At 44.8% G+C, this 20,991-nt stretch overlaps 2 protein-coding genes across 3 annotated transcripts in view; one reads left to right on the plus strand and one right to left on the minus strand.

The window, feature by feature from the left end:
* ELOVL2 (ELOVL fatty acid elongase 2) overlaps positions 1-13,502 on the plus strand; it is a 49,440-nt gene extending 35,938 nt beyond the window's left edge. The window contains exons 4-8 of one of the 2 annotated variants that reach the window (XM_027524288.1): positions 2,882-2,959; positions 5,393-5,564; positions 7,964-8,088; positions 8,506-8,640; positions 10,428-13,502. In XM_027524288.1, the coding sequence (XP_027380089.1) occupies positions 2,882-2,959; positions 5,393-5,564; positions 7,964-8,088; positions 8,506-8,640; positions 10,428-10,547 (630 nt within the window). In that variant the 3' untranslated portion in view covers positions 10,548-13,502. Of the gene's footprint in view, positions 1-2,881; positions 2,960-5,392; positions 5,565-7,963; positions 8,089-8,505; positions 8,641-9,787; positions 9,863-10,427 lie in introns of those variants that run through there. The other variant, XM_027524289.1, reaches the window with a different exon arrangement.
* A 4,690-nt stretch (positions 13,503-18,192) lies between these two features.
* The window catches only part of SYCP2L (synaptonemal complex protein 2 like), a 62,176-nt gene continuing 59,377 nt past the window's right edge, over positions 18,193-20,991 (minus strand). The window contains exon 33 of the mRNA XM_027524511.1: positions 18,193-18,724. Within this exon, the coding sequence (XP_027380312.1) occupies positions 18,670-18,724 (55 nt within the window). The 3' untranslated portion in view covers positions 18,193-18,669. The remainder of the gene's footprint in view (positions 18,725-20,991) is intronic.

Consider the following 20,991-nt stretch of genomic DNA (forward strand, 5'->3'; position numbering starts at 1 on the left):
GGCCCGCCTGGTGGGCTCACTCGGTCAGAGGTGTGAGCCCCGCGGGAGGAGTCGGCGCGGCGGAGGCGGGAGGCCCGAGCGCGGTGGCGGCTCTCCACGTCCTCTGCGGCCCTGGGGGACTCACTCAGCCAGCTTAGCTGTAAGATGGAGACGCGACGTCTGTCCTGCCTCACTCCCTCCTGGGCGTCAGGACGTCAGTTCTGTTCAGCCGGCACTCAGCGAGCACGCGCTTGTTGCGGCCCAGGGGCCACAGCGAGGTCAGAGGTGGTTCCTGTTCTCGAAGAGCTCACAGACTCACGCAAGTGCAGGAGACAGTCAGTCCTATGAGTCAGGACGAAGTCCGCAACAGGCACCGATGGCAGGAACGAGAACGGCAGTTCAGTGCCTGAGCCGCCACATACATGTACGGGGTTTGTCTCTTTTAGGGAGAAACCCCAGCACAGAGCGCATTCTCCACTGTGAGCTTTAGCTCCCACTGGTCTGCTGTTTCTCTTCTCAGACTTTTCCATCTCTCAGTTCAAAATCACTGCTGGTGGTTGAGTGCCTCCTAGTCTCCTGACCTAACCTCTTTCGGGGTTTAAGGTCTTCCCCCTTACACTACAGGCTGTGTTCGTAGACTAGTCAAGGGGTAGCTTACCTTAACCTTGCTAACCTGTTACACTCAGGCCAGATGTGTGCTTAGGCCAGGAAGCTGCCCTGAAACCACTAACACTGTTCCAGCAGGCGCACCCTGCAGGCCCTGCACGGTGTCAGGTCGAGTCCCAGGCTCTGGAGCACAGCCTCGGCCCAAGTGCAAGCGGGAGCACTGGCCCAGGCCGGGTTGGGGAGGCCTCTCTGAGGAGGCGATGGCTGAGCTGCGCGCAGTGATGAGAGCAGGCCAGGCAGGTCAAGATCTGGGGAGGCCTCCAGGCCGCAGCAAGCTCAGGGTGGTGGTCGAGGACCACGAGAAGCAGCGGTGTGCCAAGGAGAGTGGACAGAAGACGGGTGATGCGAGACGAGCTGGACGGGAGCAGGTTACCCAGGGCCTCGCCAGGAATTTGGCTGTTCTTAGGAGGAGCCATCGAAGGATGTTAATGGATGAGTGATGGGATCTTCTACATGGAGAATGGACTCAGCGAGTTGGGGCAAGCATGGAAGCAGAGGCTCTGCTGGGGGGACTTGATGGTGCTACAGTCACAGACACCAGTGGTGTGGACTGGGAGTGGATTCTAGTCATATTCTGGAGCGAGTTGGCCCACACCTCCTTAAGGCTGACAGCCCTGTTTGAAAGCCTGGTTTCCTCCTCTTCAACACTCAGGTTGGGTGCTTCCTGCAAACCAGCACGCCCAGGGCAGCAGGAGGGGTCTGGGGTGAGGCACTCTGAGCCTTCCCCAGCCTGGCTGCTTGCTCTGCCACTCAGTCTGTTAGATGGTTCTGCAGGGGCGCGGTGGGGAGGGGACAGCCGGGGGACAGCTGACTAAGCAGAGCATGGCCTGTTCTTTCCTACTGTGGTGTTGCTATTACATAAACATGGTAGATGGTAGAGCCCCGAGCTGCAGAACTACAGCCTGACCATGGAGGTTTTTAATTAATCTTTCTAAACAAAGTTAAGTAACTTTATTTTGAAAAAGGCAGAAAAAATTTACATACACTTCTAGATATTCCTGGATCCACTGGGGCCTCCCACCAGCTCCCATTTGAGAACCAACATGGACAGCTCTGGGACCTGGGGGTGACTTGATCTGTAATAGACCCACCAGGAAGGTTCAGTCTCTCTTACTTTCCCTGGATTCATTTATCCTGATAACCTATACTTATCACAATGTTAACTGGGGTGATTTTGTTAGAAGAGAAGCAGTGGAGGATATGGAAGACTCATGAAGGTTCTGAAACATTCTGTGTTCTTTGAGTTTATCTCTTTTTCTTTGTGTTCAGTTCATTAACATCCCTCCCTCCCTGCTCTGTCTAACAGTCGGTCCCTTTACACCTTTTTGATAAGCTACAGAAAATTATAGGCTTTCACATATATCATATGTAAATCAAAGCCAAAGACCTTATAGTCTAGAATTTTAAGTTTCTTAGTAACAGTGAGCAAGAAGGCAGAAAACTTTTATAGAATTTCCCACAAAGAAAGTTCATTTCCTTAAGTTGTAGAAGCAAAACTAGACAAGGAATTAGAAGACCTGAATCCAGTTGCCATTCTACTACTTACAGTCGTGTGATCACAAGCAAATAGTCATTGAGGACTTTCTCTGTGCCAGGCATTGGACAAGGAATTGTAGTTGCAAAAAATGAGCAAAGGAGGAGGCATGGACTTTATGGAGCTTTGTTTTTTGAGCATAATGGGGAAAACAGATGTGTATCAGTTATAATCGCACAAATGACTGATTACAACATAGCATAAACACAATGAAGAAAATGACTTCAGAATGTCTGTGAGCCCTGGTTTTCTCATGGAAAATGGTAATAAATACATAATTCATAACTTTGGGATGATCAAATAACAAATACTTACATGTAAGCCAATAAAGTACTTAAATTTTAGTGTAGTTTCTTCACATCTGTTTACATTTAATTCTATATTGTATTTGTAGAGCATATGATTAGATAATTGCTTACGGAAAATATTTTGTTACTCAAATGATAGCTAAATTCTGTTTCTGGTGGCTGTGAAGGTTAGAAGTAAATCCTATATTAACCAAGGATTTTAACCACTGATACCAGTTCAGCAGCAAGAAATTAGGTCCTTTGATACTGTGTGTTTGGGAACAGGATTGAGTAAAGCTCATACTGGGAAGAACTCAAACCTTGAATAGATGCCAATCAGAAACATGAATAGGAAGTTGAGTTTTCGTCCAAATTTTTGCACTGATTTTTTTCCTCTCCTTTGTTTCTTTGGCAGCTTATTCTCTCCAGTTGGGAAGGAGGGTACAACTTACAGTGTCAGGATCTGACCAGTGCAGGGGAGGCCGACATCCGGGTGAGTCAGCTGTTTGTAACCATTTCTCACTGAAAAGGAGAGAAAGCTTTCTCCTCCCAGAGACGAGGATGGAGGCTGGGCTTAGATAAGCAGGGGTCTCCGTCGTAGTAGAAGGTGCTCATTTGGGGGACAGATGGAACAAACCTTGAATAGATCCCTTTGCAAAGTGGAATGGGGATGACCTCTGTCCTGATACAGAATCATCTCCAGGATGGAGCTCAGTGAAAACAGCAACCCACAGACCATGCTTATAGTACAGGGCCTCATGTGCAGAAAATGATAGGAATATGCGTGTCTTAGCTTTTAGTTTATTCTGCCATTGTTTCTTTTTAAAACCATAAGCAAACATGCTTGTTTCCTTTTAGAGGAGGGACCAGGGCAGAGTAGATAGAGGTGGAAATTGGACTTCTCTGAATGTCCCTTGTCTAATTTTCAGAAACAGTAGGTGTTTTCACATAATTATAAAGCAAATTTTAAAAGAATGCAAGGCAGCCTCTTATTCCACATCTTGGAAATAAAATAATTACCCATATATTAAGTTGCTGACATAACCACCCAAGGAATTCTTTCATGTGCCTTTAAACAGTGTTTGAGTGCACACCCTGAGCGAGATGACCTCAACGGCATTCAGTAATTTGGAAGGGGGGGCTGCTCTTATTAATAAAAATATTGGTATTGCTTTTTGTGGGACTATTACAGGTATACTTAAGATAAAGTACATAATAATGTTAATATCATTACAACTAATATTTGAAACATAGAAAAGAGAAACCAAGACTCAGTAATCATAGATTTAAATCAGAAATATCAAAATGAACATTCTTTCTAAAACGTGCTTTTTAGCTCTGTTCACAGGAGAGGTCTAGTTAGTCTCTGAGAAACCAGCAGTGATACCCACATCATGCTCTCTAAATATAATCCACCAGGAGGGTTTAGTGCTCTTAGAGAGTTGACCGATTCCTGTTTGGTTGGGGGGAAGTACATATATGAGAAGAATCCAGGGCATCATGTGACAGAGCCAGGAAGCTGGGGTCACGACAAGAAGATGTAAGGGCCAGCTTAAAGGGACTCCCACAGCTAAAGTGGGACAGTTTGAGTATCAAAAGGAATACTGACAAATTTATAAAAACTAAACGAGTTTAAAATGACACTAAAAAAATCGTTGTTACTTTTTGAAGGTTACTAGGACACCAAGTAATTCTAGAAAAAAAAATTGAATCAAACATCTATCCTGCCATTCATATGTAAGTTTCCAAATAGCTAAAGAGGAGGAGCTTCCCTGGTGGCTCAAACAATAAAGAAACTCCCTGTAATGGGGGAGACCCAGGTTCGATCCCCTGGGTCAGGAAGATCCCCTGGAGGGCATGGCAACCCACTCCAGTATTCTTGCCTGGGAAATCCCTCAGACAGAGGAGCCTGGAGGGCTATGGTCCACGGGGTCACAGAGTTGGACACGACTGAGTGACTAACATCATCTCACCTGCTATGTAAAGTTTCCAAATAGCTAAAGAGGAAGAACTATTTCTATAAAGACAAAAACATGCACGTAAGTATGAAGAGAATTTGAAAAGCACCATTTTGCAGCTTCTAGTGAAGGGTAATGGGCCCAGACGGCAGTCATCTGTAAACGATGAAGCTACCGGGTGAAAGCTGAGTGGAAGCTTCGCGATGATTAGGTGAGGCTGTTAACACCTGGACTCTGCTGCTGTTAGTGTCAGCGGGCCACCCAGAAGCTGGGTGCCTCTTGACGTGATTCCACAGGAAGTACACAGACCCACGCCTGAAGTACAGATGACCACTAAACCACGTGGGTTTGAATTACACGGGTCCACTTAATACACAGACTCTTTTCAGTACTAAATACTAAGTGCTGTACAACCCGACACGGAGGAACCATGCTACAGAGGGCTGGCTGTAAGTTATACACAGACTCTGGCCTGTGCAGGGGGTCAGTGCCATGACCATCCCTGCCCCGTTGTTCAAGGGTCAACTGTAATCTTACCTCCAACCTTAAACCTGAATCCAGCTAAGCCTCTGTCATTGCTCTTTACAGAAAACGTGGAGGATAGAGAAATAAGTTTAAACAACACTAGGAAAAATAAGTCACCTAAATCCATACTATTAGGAATTCTATACAACTGATCAAGTTTAAGAAATAAAAGATCAGAAAGAAAACAGTGGAGCACAGAAAGGGAACAGACTTTTTGGTCCCCCCCAATATTTTGGAAAGGTACAATAATTCCTTTCACTAGATGGGGCTGGATTGCTGGGAATAAGGAATAGATGGCAGCAGAGGCCGGGTGAGATGGTTCTCGCTGGTCTGGGAGCAGGGCAGGTGAGCCGGTGGAGCATGGCCCGGCGCCCGCAGGGGCAGGTGGCCCCGGGCGGCGTCACAGCTCACCCTGTCTTCCTCCCGCTTGACTTCTCGTACAGGTAGCCAGGGTGTTGTGGTGGTACTACTTCTCCAAATTAATAGAGTTCCTGGACACAATTTTCTTTGTGTTGCGGAAAAAAACCAGCCAGGTCACCTTTCTCCACGTCTACCATCACGCCTCCATGTTTAACATCTGGTGGTGCGTCCTGAACTGGATTCCTTGTGGGCAAAGTAAGTATACATCTGTCGGTTCTGTGTAATGGGCCTCCTGCCCGTCACACGGGGAAGCACACGTTTGCTGGTGGCCGTTTCGTTTCTCATCTTTGATCCTGGCAAAACCTTTGAGTATTAGGATAAATTTTAAAAGTGTCTTCTCTTCCATGCACCATACATCTGATGGCAGGAGCGCATGCCCCAGCTGGAGCAGGTTACCCCACGCCCTGGGCTGGTAGAAACAGCGCCTTCCAGTCACGACCCCTCGGCTGTGGTACAGATGCAGTCATTTCAACTTCAGGGGCTTGTTTATCCATTCTGAAAAAATAAAATTACATCCCTCTGACCCACCAGAGCAGTGGCTTTCAATTTTTTTTTTTTTTACTAAGGCATCAATAAATATTACATTATATCACAACCCAGGGCACTCATACTGAATGAAACAAATTCCATGAAACAGTATTTAGCCTGGCTCTGTGTGATTCACTTAAAAAAAAATTGACCTCACTTTTTCAAAAAGCTAATAACTCTCACTGCACTGACTTTCACAGTTGACATGTCAGTTCTGACCTGACATATCAACACAGCGCTCAAGAGAGAACAATACTTTTCTATTGGATATTTATTGGTTTATACCCAAGAATTCAAAAGTATTCTATGAAAAATCAGGTACAACTCAGGTCAGAATGATTTTCTCCTAGGATATAGGAACTTGTAGAGATGATACTTAAAAAAAAAAAAAAAACAAAACTGGGGTATCTGCAGCACATTGACTATGAAGATGTAAATTTAAACTCCAGTAAGCTTGCTGGAGGCGCAGTGGACAGAAGAGACCCTTTTCCACCTCTCCTAGACTGACATACTCTGGTTTCAGTTTAGTTATTAAGAATATAGTAGACTGATGATATAATCAGTATGTAGACTAAAATCAATACCAAAGGACAGTTGTCAAGGCTAAGTATTTTTTTGATTATCAAGTTTCATTTCTAAATCACTAAAGCATCTAAAAGTCGATCTTAACCATTGTGTAAAGACATTGTATTTCATTCACGGGAATTCTATGTGTGTGATGGTTTCTTTTCAGTCTAGAATACTATGAAAATTATAAGCAGCAACTACTTTTTTAAAATTAATTGATGGAAATGAAAACTCAGGTTGGTAAAAAAAAAAAATCACTAATATTGTGCTGCCTGGTACTCTGAAACTATATTTGTGCTTTCATATAAATCCAGTGTCCTGACAAGTCATTCCAGCCAGTGTATAAGGACTTGCTAGATTCCTGGTGCTGTTCCTCTTGTCATATTCATTGATTTGCATTGATCTATCCAGATTGTTAATCCAGGACTGGGAAACCAGGCAGGAGAATTTAAATTAATTAACCCCCATATGTGCAGTGCCTTTTAGTTTATATAGTTAACCCCATCACAACCTTAAGTGGTACTTACTTATATCAGTTTTCCAGATGAGAAACAAAATTTACAAAGTAATATATGCAAGGGGACAGAGCTATTTAGGTGGTCCTCCAGCTGCACAGCCCGTCTCCTGGGCAGCTCACAGACCAGCCGCCTGGATCCTGGACCCGCCCATTGCGCTCACCTTCTGCGCGCCCCGTCCGGAGCCCTTCACGTACGCTGGCGTTGTTCTCACACCCTGCTTCCCGCTCCTTGGCTTGTGCACTTCCTCACCTCTTGCAGCTCAATCCTTTGACCCTTAGTTGAGCCAACACAGGGCTTAGCCCTTGCTTCTTAGTTTCCTGAAACACGACTCACCCACGTGGATGACAGCACCTGTCATGAAGGTGACTGCAGGGGACAGAGGGCAGGGGGGTTCCCCGCCACAGCTCAGCACAGCAGATACCCAAAAGTGTTAGACACCCCTTGTCCCAGAAGTTCAGGAGGCTTCCTGGCCACTGGGAAAGTCCCCAGCCCAGCTCAGCCTCTTCTCATCCTGCGGGACCTTCCCCGATTCACATTCTGCAGCATCTCCTGGTTCTAGGTCCCTTCCAGGGAGATTCCATTTACCAAACTATGAAGGGCAGTACATTTTCCCTGACTCTCAAGTGCCCTGTTCAGCCATGTACTAAGGCTATAATCATATAGTCTGTCTACAACCCAAATGGCTGGAAGGTTTAGTGAAAGCAGACACACGTTCTTTCTGAAATTCTGCCTCCTGGTTAGATGGTAGTCATGACAGAGACTGCATAGCCCTGGCAAAACGGTTTTCAGAGTCCCAGCCAGTCCCGGGTGAGCCCCCTCTCTAGGTGTCTGGTGGAATCCTGCGATGATGGCACAGGAATCGGGTAAGTCATGTGAGCGCTGGGTTGTTTGTGCTCAGTTATGTCAGGGGGAACAGTGCTTGACGAAGAACGGCCGGTCCTGCCTTCCAGAGGAACGATAATGCCTCCTGTGCTCTCCTAGGTTTCTTTGGCCCCACCCTGAACAGCTTCATCCACATCCTCATGTACTCCTACTACGGGCTGTCCGTGTTCCCGTCCATGCACAAGTACCTCTGGTGGAAGAAGTACCTGACGCAGGCCCAGCTGGTAGGTACCCCCTCGCCAGCTCCGCCCCGCGGGCTGCGGCGCATGCTCGGTCCCAGCCCTGGAGGCTGGAGGGACGAGGCTGCCAGGCTCTCTCTAAAAACGGGCTTTTAAGAGTAAAACCTTATTAAAGTGTCCTTCGTGTACGGAATGCGTCCTGTGTGTATGGAATATGCAGCTAGCTCACTCCTTGCTGTGAAATGTAGACGAATACTTTTGAAGTTACTCTGCTGAAGCGTTTCTAGCTAAATGGCCTGAGATGTTCCCCAGAGAAAATTAACGATGGCCAATTTTACACACTTCTAACTTCTGACAAAACTCCCAGAGAGGAGAGTGGGCCCCTCGGGCGCTTTGGGGGCTGTCTCGCCCCGGGAGCAGGCTTGCAGCAGAGCCAGAGCAATCTGCCCCTGCCGCCCACAGGTGCAGTTCCTGCTCACCATCACCCACACCATGAGCGCCGTGGTCAGGCCCTGCGGCTTCCCCTTGGGCTGCCTCATCTTCCAGTCTTCTTACATGATGACGCTGGTCATCCTCTTCTTAAACTTCTACATTCAGGTACGTTTAAACTCAGTCAACAGCGAAACATGAGACTGAGCATCTCTGCGTTACGTTTTTAATTTTACCAGTTAAACGTTATGGGAGTGCAGGCTTGTTGATCAGCTCAGATAACAGAGGTGCACAGAGTCCACCCTGCAACCTGCATTCCTAACTCATCTCCCTGCACCTCCTCCACAGGAGAACTAACCCCTGTTACTGCTTTGGTGGGCATTCTGCCAAACGTTTTTCAATGCATGCCTATGAAGTTTAATCAAAAATACTATGTATTTGAATCCTGTATTTGCACCAGGCTGCCAAAGTCTCACCTCTTAAAGTTAAACACTGTGTATAGTAACACAGATCCAGGAAATCTCTATGAATGGAGGAAAACATCGACTAAATGAACCTAATGGTGAAAACCTGTTGCCATTAGCTACTGCAAGGTTGTAGACTTCCTGTTTATGTGAAAATGTTCTTTTGAAGTGAACCAGGATGAGAAGGTCACATTGACTTTTCCTTAGGTGCCATTTTCTTTTTAACAATTTACGTGGAAGGGATTTCCAAAACGCAATTTCAGAGCAACTCTGTTCTAAAGAACCGGTGGCAGCAGTTACAGCACAGGCCTCAGGCGGTCGGTTTTGAATTGCTGCTCTGTAGGCTGCGGAAATAGAAAGCTTCGTAAGAAAAATGAGAATATACAGTTCATTCAGAACAGTACTTCTGAAATTGTATTGGCTGTATTTTCTCCTGCAAACAAATAAGTGCCCACTGACTTTAGTTTGGGTTGACTTTGAGCAAATGTATGGTGGTTTTATACAGAATACGGCTGGGGGAGCAGAACTTCTGATAGCTTTTCAGCTCTTGTGTTTTGGAAATTGGACTGGCGAGGCTTTGTCTCCTGTGAGATAAAAGTTTCCTTTGAGAATTTCTAAAGAAGCAACCATTGATAGAACCAAACAAAGCCACCCCTCTCCTAAAAAAAAAAAAAATGATGAATGTTGCTGGCAGACTAAGGGAATCATCTTGGTGTTGAAACTTGAAGGAATCCATAGTCCAGCAGTGGGGAACAGTGGTGCTCAAAGCCGTAGTCAAGGTCAGCCCTGACCCTGAGTTGATACTATTCGCTTTTTTTAAAAAAGTGAGATCATATATTTTGTCTGAATAGGAAGGCTGTACCAAGACATACATCAAGCCAAAATCTCAGGTACCAGTACTTTTGAAATAACAGCACTTTTTCACTTGAATTGTATTTTTTTTTTAATTTATATCCTTAAGTAAGTCATAGTGCATACTTGAAAGTTGCTGAGACTAGATCTTAAAAGTTCTCATCACAAGAAAAAATTCTAGTGGGATGGGAAATGTGGTAAATCGTGTATGTGGGATGGTAAGCTACACAGAGTGACCACTTACCAAGCAGTAAATCATTTACAAGCATTAAATCATGTTATACACCTGAACTGATGCACTGAATTTCACTTATACCTTGATTTTTTAAAAAGACTTCAAAAAATCATTCCCTCCATATAAGCAACTAATGCAGAATTTGAATGCTAATCCCATAAAACAGTATATCAATACTAACCTGATGTGGGTAAGGTGAGACAGCTTTTCCTTGGAATTCATGCATTTGTCTTGTTTTTAATCAGAAGCTTAACAACCGTCATTAAACAAATAAGCATTCATACTAGAAAGTTCAGTACCCAATGAAATCATGCATTGTTTTAGACCCTAAGTCACATTACAGACAAGGTTCTATTAAAGAATCCCTTTCTCTTTTTCTCTTCAACATGTACACATCCCAACAGACATACCGGAAAAAGCCAATGAAGAAAGCCATGGAAGAGGCAGGGAAAGAAGTCAAGAATGGTTTTTCCAAAGCCTACTTCAGCACAGCGAACGGAGTAATAAGCAAAAAGGCACAATAAGTGTCGCGTCTCAAAGACAAAGCATATATAATAGCCTAACAGATCCGCTTGTTTTAAAGCAAAGACTGAATTGAAAGTTATATATGTTTTAGCATAAACTAATTTCTTTTGAGTTTATAAATCATTTGTATCCGGAACGTATTAATATATTGCTGTTGGGTTGATCTGTTAACTGAATGCTTTCATCAGCAGTGAGGCGAGAACTCCGCAGAACTCAGAACCGGTGCGCCTTCTCTCCTCTCCCCACCAACCTAGCTCCCCACCCCCCGCCCCACCCCGCCCAGACACGGTCCCCACCACGCCTTACACACCTGCAGAGCCAGGGCACAGGGAGCGCTGTTTCTCACAGCAAGTCTGCAAATAAGTTAGTTTTGTTCAGATTAAAATGTTTAAAACAAAATGTTATTATTTCTAAATACAGGGTATGCTCTAATCTATATTTAGCAATAATTGTCAGTACACAATCGGTCCACTTGTTCCTTTAGGAATCAACCCCAGAAAATATTAAAATGGTCACATAGATGGACAACCCAGCAACCCCTTTTCTCTCTCAAGTCTGTCTTGTCTCCAGAATCTCAGATTCCCACAATTACTCCTAATTCTCAACTTAGTGACATGGTAATAGTTTTTTATTCCTTTTTTTTTTTATTTTGAAGAAAAATCTCCCAAACCCTCATAGCACAAGGGCTCGGGATAGGCCTAGTTCTTCTGTTTTAACTGGGTTTCCTTAGTTATTCATGCATTCACATCTACATCCTATGTTAAGGTACCCTGGGTTAGGATAACAGTGTTCATTTTAAAAGTAGGATCCGAGTTTGGCTGCCTATCTCCTCTCTGAACAAGGACTCGAGCCCACTAATCTGCATCACTGGGCCCTTAGAATGATCTGTCACTGGAGTATCTGTAAGTTAGAATTAATAGAGCATCGAGGGAAAAATAGATACTGACCTTGTCAGCGATTTCTTATGAGCCTACTTGAGAATATTATCCCCAAATAGCTGCTGTTTGTCTTTACAGGTTAGGTTTTTGAAAATAGGAAGAAAGAGAGGGCTATGGAAAGGTTCCAGCACTGCCCGCAGTAAAAAGCGCCGGTTTGGCAAGCCCAGCACACCCTTGCCCTGCTTGGGTAACCCGAGCCCCGCAGAGAAGCACACAGAGGAAGGCGAGAGGGACCACTCCTTTCTCCCCAAGGGCAGGGCGGTCATCTACCATTAAATTGTCCCAAGAATGGAAACAGGGTATTATCCGAAGATCTGATACAGATTTACACCCTATAAAATAATTCATACCCTGTAAAAACGAGATTTGCGCACTTTGACACTCTCTCTGCTTTCCTGCCTTACTTTAAGAAGTTTTTAGGTCGTAACATTGACATCAGAGGCTTAAATGCCCCAACACATTACAGCACAAAAGGACTTTGTCCTTTGGGGACCATTTCTGTTTTCTGAGCTTCCGTTTGAAAAAAAATTTTTTTAATGGGAAAACAAAAACACGGACTGTGGTACTGACGTGTACACTGACACTGGGCATACTGACACTTCCAACGTCTGTTTCTTGTAAACGCCCCTCGGGGTTCCGCTGCCCTGAAAGGCAACTGACCTTACCAGCCTTCACGGTGAGGGCATCGCGCCCTCCAGCCCCTCCTCTGCCAGCGGACCCATTTCTCTGGAACAGACATCTTCCGTCTGATGTCCGCTTTCTCTTGGGTCTTTCTAGTCTCCTAAAGCTGTCTTGTTCTAGGGTGCTCAACCCCCTCCTTCCATCACATCATGCCTGCACAGCTCTAAGTACTGTGTCCTCCCAGAAACTCACTTTAAAACAAGGGCTCGCTTTGAGTATGACTCTCCCTGCTCCCGTAACAAAGTCCTCGACGGACTGGGGAGGAAGCCCCTCGGAGGAGCTAGACTTTGGTGCAGTTTTAGGTCTCAGAGGGGAGCTACAATGTTATCAAAATGCACTCACCGCAGGTAAAAATGAGGCTCAGAAGGCAGAGGTCACGGGTCAGCTGCTGTCTCCAGCTTCCCCTCAGTCATCAGGCCCCGGCTCTGCACTCAGCCTCGCAGCTGCAGCTCCGGAGGCTCCCGTGGGCTCCATCCCCACACGGCAAGGACAGAGACGTCCTTCAGCCGAGGCAGACCCAGACAGCTGGAAACCGCTGATCAAAGGGGAAGCTCCATTAGTTTACACTCTCCAGCTCGATTTGGATAGAGGCTTCAGGATGCTTACTTCTGACTTGATCTGTAATCCTAGGGAAGCTTCATGAAACACTTTATAGCCTTAAACCATTCAAGGGCTGGTTAAAAAAAAATACAGAGTTATGAAGTCTTAGTCACAAAAACTGAATCAGGTAACTATCTTCACCTGTTATTAAGTGTTACAATTTTAAACAAAATGTTTACTTTTAATGTGATTTTCCTAAAGCAAAGCTGTTTTAAAAAAAAGTTCTGTATAATTTGTTAGAAAAAAAAGGGAAGTTTTCCCCCCAAATAAATTTCTCCTCACTCATAAGAATGAAAACAGTTATATGAGTATGGTAAGCATATGTTTATTCCAATTTTTCAAACAAAAGAATGTTCACTTACTGGAATTAAATACAGAAATCTCAACCCATCAAAATTACATACTAAACTATTTAGACATACTGAGGGGAAAGTCCTCCCCACATTGGAGAGGTATTTTTAAGGCAAAAGGTTACTATGATGGACAGAACTTCATTTCTTGTGTAAGAAACCAGTCTAGTTCTTTCCAGTATTTCCATTTCATTTTATGTTTCTGGGGACTTCCTTATTTGGAAAATAAGGATAGCACTTTTTGGATTTTCCTTGGAAAACACTTATATCTTAAGAACATAGTATCATGACTGAGGTGGCCAGGGAGGCAGGAGAAGCCATTTTTTCCTGTTAGATAAAAAGCATCTGTATGATTGTTGTATAATAAATTGATTTTTACACTAAAGTATGTCATGATTCCTTTTATTCGGTTCAAAGAAGTTAAAAAGTGTTCTGCATGCTATTCCAAATGACCTATTACTCAGGAATTTTTTTTTAACAAAGTTATATTTTAGCAATTAATTTTGGAGGTGTAATTCATGTCAGTAAGCAGTGGGCTTTTATATAACAGTGTCACCTTTATGCAGTGTTCATATACCAAGTTAAACTCTTTCAGAAAACGGTCATTCGTAAGGAAAAGTTAAGAGTAGACTAGCAGAGAGGATATGGTGGTGGTAATGGTAGAGTCTACCTGCCGATGCAGAAGATGTAAGAGATGCAGGTTCAATCCCTGGGTCAGGAAGATCCCCCGGAGAAGAGCATGGCAACCCACTCCAGTATTCTTGCCTGGAAAATTTCATGGACAGAGGAACCTGGTGGGCTCCAGTCATGGGTCACAAAGAGTCGGACACAACTGAAGCGACTTAGCGTTCTGCACAGCAAGCAGAGGATAGAAAGGTTATAACAAAAACAGCTACACAGCACGACCCAGGGGACAGTGCAGGACTGGCTGAAGAGGCTAGGCTGGGCACAAGCAACGTGCAGCCACGCTCCAGCCCTGGGCACTCTCTTCGCAGGGTCAGGCAGACAGGAGGCCGCTGCAGCAGCTCAGGAGTGGGTCTGAAGCCTGAGGCAGACTTAAGGTCGTGGGGCAGATCACAGACTGGCCTAGTGTCGGTGTAGAGAGAAGAGGTTTAATGTGACGTTGACAGCAATGCGCAGAATGGTACAAGAGAGCTCCAAGTCTGCTTAGGAAGTGGCTTAAATTCCTGGACAGTAACAAGGATGGGGCAGAATATCCTGAAGAGCAGGAGCGGAGGAGAGTGGGAGGTGGCCCTGGAGAGCGGAAACTTCACCTCACCTCCCCAAACGGGGGCCACAGACCTCCCCATCACCTCCTGGGGTTTCCTTACCTTAAACAGTGGGTGCAACCCGTTCATTAAAAGCCTAATAACTTGTTGCAAATTAAAAGCTGCTTGTACATGACAAACGTTCACCTAAATAAGTTTCAGTTTCTCAGTATAAAGAGAAATTCAATGTGTTTTTATTATTCAGTTTATTATTACCACTTAAATTTATTATTTAGGATTTCTTCAAAATCAAATTATATTCACATTAAAGAAGAATTCTAAAAATAGAAAATAAAGGGTTCTACTCCAGGGCAAGTTAAAATAATAATCACTCTTACAACACCTAAACGACACTCACCTAAAATATCCCTTGACCTTCAGTAACACATGACTTTCAGTCATGGGTAGGTGGGGGAGCAAAAGCTATCGATTCGTAGGTCATTTTTCTGTCTTGAGAGGCAGCACTCAGGAAACACTGGGATGACACCAGGAGGACAAGCAGATGTGAAAGTCAAACCCTCACTGAGCACTACGTGAATCAGTCAGTTTGGCTCTTGGAAGCAACCCACTGGGAGCCCATTATAACCCTGTGTGTGTGTCCCCAGCTGCTAAGGCACGTCCAACCCTTTGCAACCCCACGGACTGCAGCCCGCCAGGCTCCTCTGTCCATGGGACTCTCCAGGCAGGAGCACCGCAGTGGGTTGCCACTTCCTCCTGCAGGGGAACGAACCCACGTCTCCTGCATTGGCAGGCAGCTTCTTTACTCCTGAGCCACGTGGGAAGCCCTTTTATGACCCCATCTGAAGCCAGATCCCGTCTGACAGTGCAGCCGGGCTGCAGCAGGCACAGCCACCCTCCAGCCCTGGCAGGTACCTTGGCATCTGCACGCACCAGCCTGACCCTGAGACGGGAGCTGTGTTCTTGTGTGACCAGTTACCACCACTCATCCTCTTACATTCGGCCTGTTCACCCAGGTGACCCCCGAAGGCATCTGCATTTGTGACACCTGAGCACTGAAGAACAAAAGGAAAAATTCTGCACGGTTTTGCCTAGACCGAGTTCACACATTTCAAGGGAAATGAACTTCACTTTCCTGTTGACTGTGACCCTAATGATAAATATCACAAGTTGCAAATTTCTCTCAAAGTTTAGGCACTGTCCCAAAGATGGTCTGTGTACAGAGCTAGCCTTTATTTTTTAAGTCCAGTTTAATCCTATGAGCCTTGATAAACTCTGGAAATAGTCATGTTCAATTGCAAAATTCATTAAATCTACCTTCCCAGTGCTGTATGTTATTATGGTGATACAAAAGTGACCCAGATGAAATATTTGCCCTTCCGAGTTCATAGTCTTGTAAAGCAAATGGAGAAACATGTAAAATAATAGAAATATGGAAAACTGCTTACCAAGAAAACTTTTCCAAAGGAGACAGTGTCTGGGCTTAGCTTTAATGGGTGAGGAATTTTCCAATGAGACAGGGAGGGAACTTTGTCCCAGCAAATCCCAGAGGTTAAACACCTAGGATTTTACCAGGACTCACCATCCTTCCACAATGAGGAGGCACTTCTCCAGTGCCCCCATGTGGCTGGCATTGTACCAGGGCTTTGGAATAAAGTAGTGAAGAGATCAAACAGGGTCTCTGCTCAAAGAGCTCAGGTTCTGGGTGGAAGATGGGAGGTTGAAGAGGGAGGGGACATATGTATGTATCTATGGCTGATTCATGTGGATGTGTGGCAGAAACCAACACAATATTATAAAGCAATTATCCTTCAATTAAAAAAAGAAAGAAAGAAGGGCTCACAACCAGTGAGTACCTGCTAGAGGAAAACAGGGGTTACCGCAAAACTGCAAGAACATGCTGTTGGTGCTCTTCCAGGTGTCAGGATTCGGTCTCCCCGTGTCCCGTGGGGAACCAAAGCCGAATGCTGAGACCACTGTTTGCACCTGATTCAGCTCCCAACACCACTCTGCTACTCCTGGCTCGAGCAGAACGACCCAGACAGCTGAAACGCCGTCACCACGGGTGAACAAGCGCACTTTGGGAGTCTATTTGAAGTTTTCCCTTCTTTTGGTAACAACTGCACTGTGTATTCGGGTGCAAGCTGAGCAGCAGAACCGCTAGGTGACAGCCACGTAAATCCCCCAGAACCTGACCTCACACAGCTGCGGGAATGAAGGAGGAGCCTTGGGAAGGTGGCTGTCTTCAGGTGTGATGTGGGCGTTCAGAATGCACACCGCAGACATTCGGGAAGAGAATATGGACCTGGGGTGGGGAAGACCGAGAACGAGCCTGAGCTGCAGCCCACGCAGACAGACAGGTGCCTCTGATCTCGGTGGTGAAGGTGACCTGCGGAAGCCAAGGCCTGTGTCCCAGAGCCCTGCACACACCTGGCCCAGGAGGAGGAGCTGATAGACTGCTGGGGAAGCGGAGCAGCTGCAGGGCCAGCACGTGCCTCAGGGGGAGCCTGCGGACAGGCCATGAGGCAGGCATGCAAACCAAGCCCAGTCCTCTGCCCGCAAGCCTCCCCCTGGACCCCCTGCTGTGGCCACTCTCACCAGAAAGGTACAGGGGCACGAGTCGCCCTGCCCAAGTCAACAGGTCGCAAAGCCACCATGTCCTGTGGCGACAATCGAAAGTGCCGTGCACGTAGAGAAAGATCCAGCAACCCCAGCTTAGCTTACCTGAATTCCCAGCAAGAGAGGTCTCAGTCAACAGTGGCCAGTCCTCCGGATCTGAGACGGTGTCTGCTTCTGCTTCTCTATTATCTGGTCAGTAGTAACAACCGTATCATAAACGGGAGAATCAAACCATTCAAGGACCAGAAACGTAAGCGCTCAGTCAAGGACAGCTGGGCCTCCACCTCAACAGATCCCAGTTCATGTGGAAACAAGTTTCTCCAGCTTTCCTTGACCCAAGGCAAAGCCGAGGTTTTTTGTTTTGTTTTGTTTGTATCTTAATTAGCATACTCATTTTCTAAAAGCATCAGAATGCTGAACTGACACCTACTGTCCATATGTTCTAACCACTCTGACCCCCTTACACTTTCCTGTCACACACACACACACACACACACACACACACACACACCTTGCATTCCGTAGGCTCCTGGGAGAGGTCTCAACTACACTGGATTGGAGACCTGTATTAGTCAGGATTCTCCAGAGAAAGACAACCAATAGCACATAGATATAAATATCTTGATGTACAATTTATATGTGTATATAACATATAAACATATATATAACATGTACACATATAAATTGTATATAAAGAGAGAGAGGGAGATATCATTCAGCAGTTGGCTCCCAAAATTGTGAGAGCTGGCCAGTGTGAAATCTGCAGGGCTGGCCATCAGACTGGAAACTCAGGCAGGGTTTCTAGGCTGCAATCTTGAAACAGAATCGCTTCTTTCAGCAACCTCAGTCTTGACTCTTAAAATCTTCAACTGATTAGGCGAGGCCCACCCACTTTATGGCAGGTAATCTGCTTTACTCAAAGTCTACTGATTTAAATGTTAATCATATCTTAAAAAAAGAAGCTATTAAATAAGTGCTCTGATACTCTTATAGCTTACAATATACTAAAACATAGCTCATTAAAAAATTCAAGGAAAATGACAAATTGGGATTATAAAGACTGTTTTAGGCATATTAAACTATAACTAAGCTATATTATATAACAATTATATACTGTATAATCTGGCCTTCAGTGTACAGTCTTTAACTGCAGTTATCCAATCATGTTCCTTATAGATGGGCTTAGCTTATGTAGGTTTCATTTTTCTAAAATAAATCCAGTCAGCTGTATATACAACTCCACGCACCAGACTTTATTAGAGCATTTAGTAATTATCAAAAGATGAATATTTCTCCTCTGCTAAAGCTGGAAGTTTTGTTAAAGTTCCAGAGAAACCAGAATATCTGCCAAACAGAAGAAGAACTATTTCAAAATACAACACTGTTTTCATCTGAGCTCTTTTCATCCCAAAGTAAGCTCTCCCTTAAAGCGACACGCTAAGTGGTATATACACACAGATGCTGAGGTTTCCCTTCTCCAAATAACTTGAAGCTGCTTCTCAAAAATCAATTTTACTTTCAAAAATTAAAAAAAAAAGGGCACCATCACTCCAAGTTGCTAAACATCCTGAACTTCTTATTTTCTGACCAAATTTAAATACAAAAGGTAAACCTTTGTGACCAAATGGACAAACGACCAACATATTTCAGTCTATCCCGACTTGGCAGGTCTCAGGAACTCCACTTGCTGTGAACGTGCACAGAGCACTAAGGCACAGCCTGTGTGGCCGGAGGCTGCTTTGTCTCCTCCCCGTGGCTCAGGCTGGTGGAAAGGGAACAGGAGAACAGCTGTTAGTGAAGCCTGAACCATCCCCCTCCTAGGCCCTAGAACTCAGGGAGCCAACGTGAATGTCACTCCCTGTCATCGGCTACCTCCCTAACTCAGATAATAACTTAGCTCCACTGGGAGCTAAGGTCACTGCACTGGGGGGAACTGCCCAGGGTCAAAATCACTCTCAAAAATCTCTTAAACGTGCTGCTTTCAAGACTCACATATCATCTCTCCACAGTCTAATGCATGATTTTTTTTTTCCTTTGGTGTTGGAGAAAAGACAGCTATTTCTTGGAGGGAGGGCCAGTTAAAGTGGCTGGTCTGACCTTTGGGAAAATGCCCATTGTTAATAAGCAGACTGAGTCCAGTTGGAGGTTCACAAAACAAGAGGTGGGTAGGGCCCATATTCTCCCATCCTAAAGTGAACACTAGGGCATGTGTTCATTGAGAAGAACAGACAGAATCACCTCTGAGATTTATTTCTCAATCTTCTCCTGCATTCAGCACATACAATTTAATTTGGGCATGACAGACATTGCTGGTTACCTACCCAACATCTATACTCCCCTTTCTCCTTATTAACAGAATCCCACTTTGCGGGAAGACAGTAACAAGCTCAGTTTAAATCTGTAGCCCCAGATTCCCTTGTAACTAACAAGCTTCATGTGATTCGGTTCCAGCCAATAATATGGAGACAAAAGTCTACTGATTCAGCTTCCATGAAAACTATTTCCCTAATTTTTTAAAAAGAAAAGAGAGTCTACTGGCACACATCTTTTACCAAATCCTTCACCATCTGCCTGCCCCTCCCTGCCTGGAGAGCAGATGTGCTTGAAGGTAGAGCTGCTGTTCTGTGACCATGAAACCCAAAGCCAAAGGAAAGATAACAGAGCAGGAAGTGAAAACAACCTGCGTCCCTAACTAGCACTCAAAGCTGCCGTACCAGCCTTGGATGGGTTTCCCCGATGACTCAGCCAGAGAAGAATCTGCCTGCAAGGCAGGAGACACAGGAGATACAGGTTTGATCCTTGGGTTGGAAAGATCCCCTGGAGAAGGAAACGGCAACCCACTCCAGTATTCTTGCCCTGGAGAATCCCATGGACAGAGGAGCTTAGCGGGCCATGGGGGTCTCAAAGAGTCAGACGTGACTGAGCTCAGCACCAGCCTTGGACAAAATCCCTCTGGGCTACTGCTCACAGGATTCAAACAAAACCTCTATTTGGTTCAGCTTCTGGAGTCTGATTTCTCTTATACATGACTGATCATAACACATACATTTAATTCACATTAGATCCAATTCCCCACTAGGGCTGGAATTCTAATATACTTAGCCCAGATTAGGCTTTTATCCATATCCTCTTTTAGTACTATTTTGACTTGGAGATTTTGTTATTTTTGTTTTCCCCAAATAAAACTGTAATGTTTCCCTGATACTGAAAGTCATTCAAGATACAGTTACAAGGGTATTCACTAAGATTTGTTTGTGATAATTTAAAATAATCTGAATGCTCATCAACAGTAAATCAAATGTGAAAGTATAATAGACCCATAAACTAGAACAGCTACAGTTATTTTAAAAATTAGCAGATCCTTATTATTGACTTGGAAAGAAATCCTACTTCTGTTACTGAGAGAACAAAGGAAGAACAATGCACATAAAATTTAGTATGTCATTTATGTTACTTAAAATACACATACTGAAACTTATCAAGATGTTTGTATATATTCTTATGTAAACATAGAAACATAGCTGAGCACCGAGAAATTGATGCTTTTAAACTGTGGTGTTGGAGAAGACTCTTGAGAGTCCCTTGGACTGCAAGGAGATCCAACCAGTCCATCCTAAAGGAAATCAGTCCTGAATATTCATTGGAAGGACTGATGCTGAAGCTGAAACTCCAATACTTTGGCCACCTGATTTGAAGAACTGACTCACTGGAAAAGACCCTGATGCTGGGAAAGACTGAAGGCGGGAGGAGAAGGGGATGATAGAGGATGAGATGGTTGGATGGCATCACCAACTCGATGGATGTGAGTTTGAGCAAGCTCCAGGAGTTGGTGATGGACAGGAAGCCTGGTATGCTGCAGTCCATGGGGTCACAAAGAGTTGGACACGACTGAGCAACTGAACTGAAACAGAAAAAAAATCAAGAAGAATATATACTAAAGAGATAGTTCTCTCTGGATCATAAAAAAGAGGGAAGGTTAGGGAGAGAGGAAAATTCACTTACTTGATAAATGTTATGTTGTTTGAGTTT

This window comes from Bos indicus x Bos taurus, chromosome 23 (genome assembly GCF_003369695.1).
Source record: "Bos indicus x Bos taurus breed Angus x Brahman F1 hybrid chromosome 23, Bos_hybrid_MaternalHap_v2.0, whole genome shotgun sequence".
Lineage (NCBI taxonomy): Eukaryota > Metazoa > Chordata > Mammalia > Artiodactyla > Bovidae > Bos > Bos indicus x Bos taurus.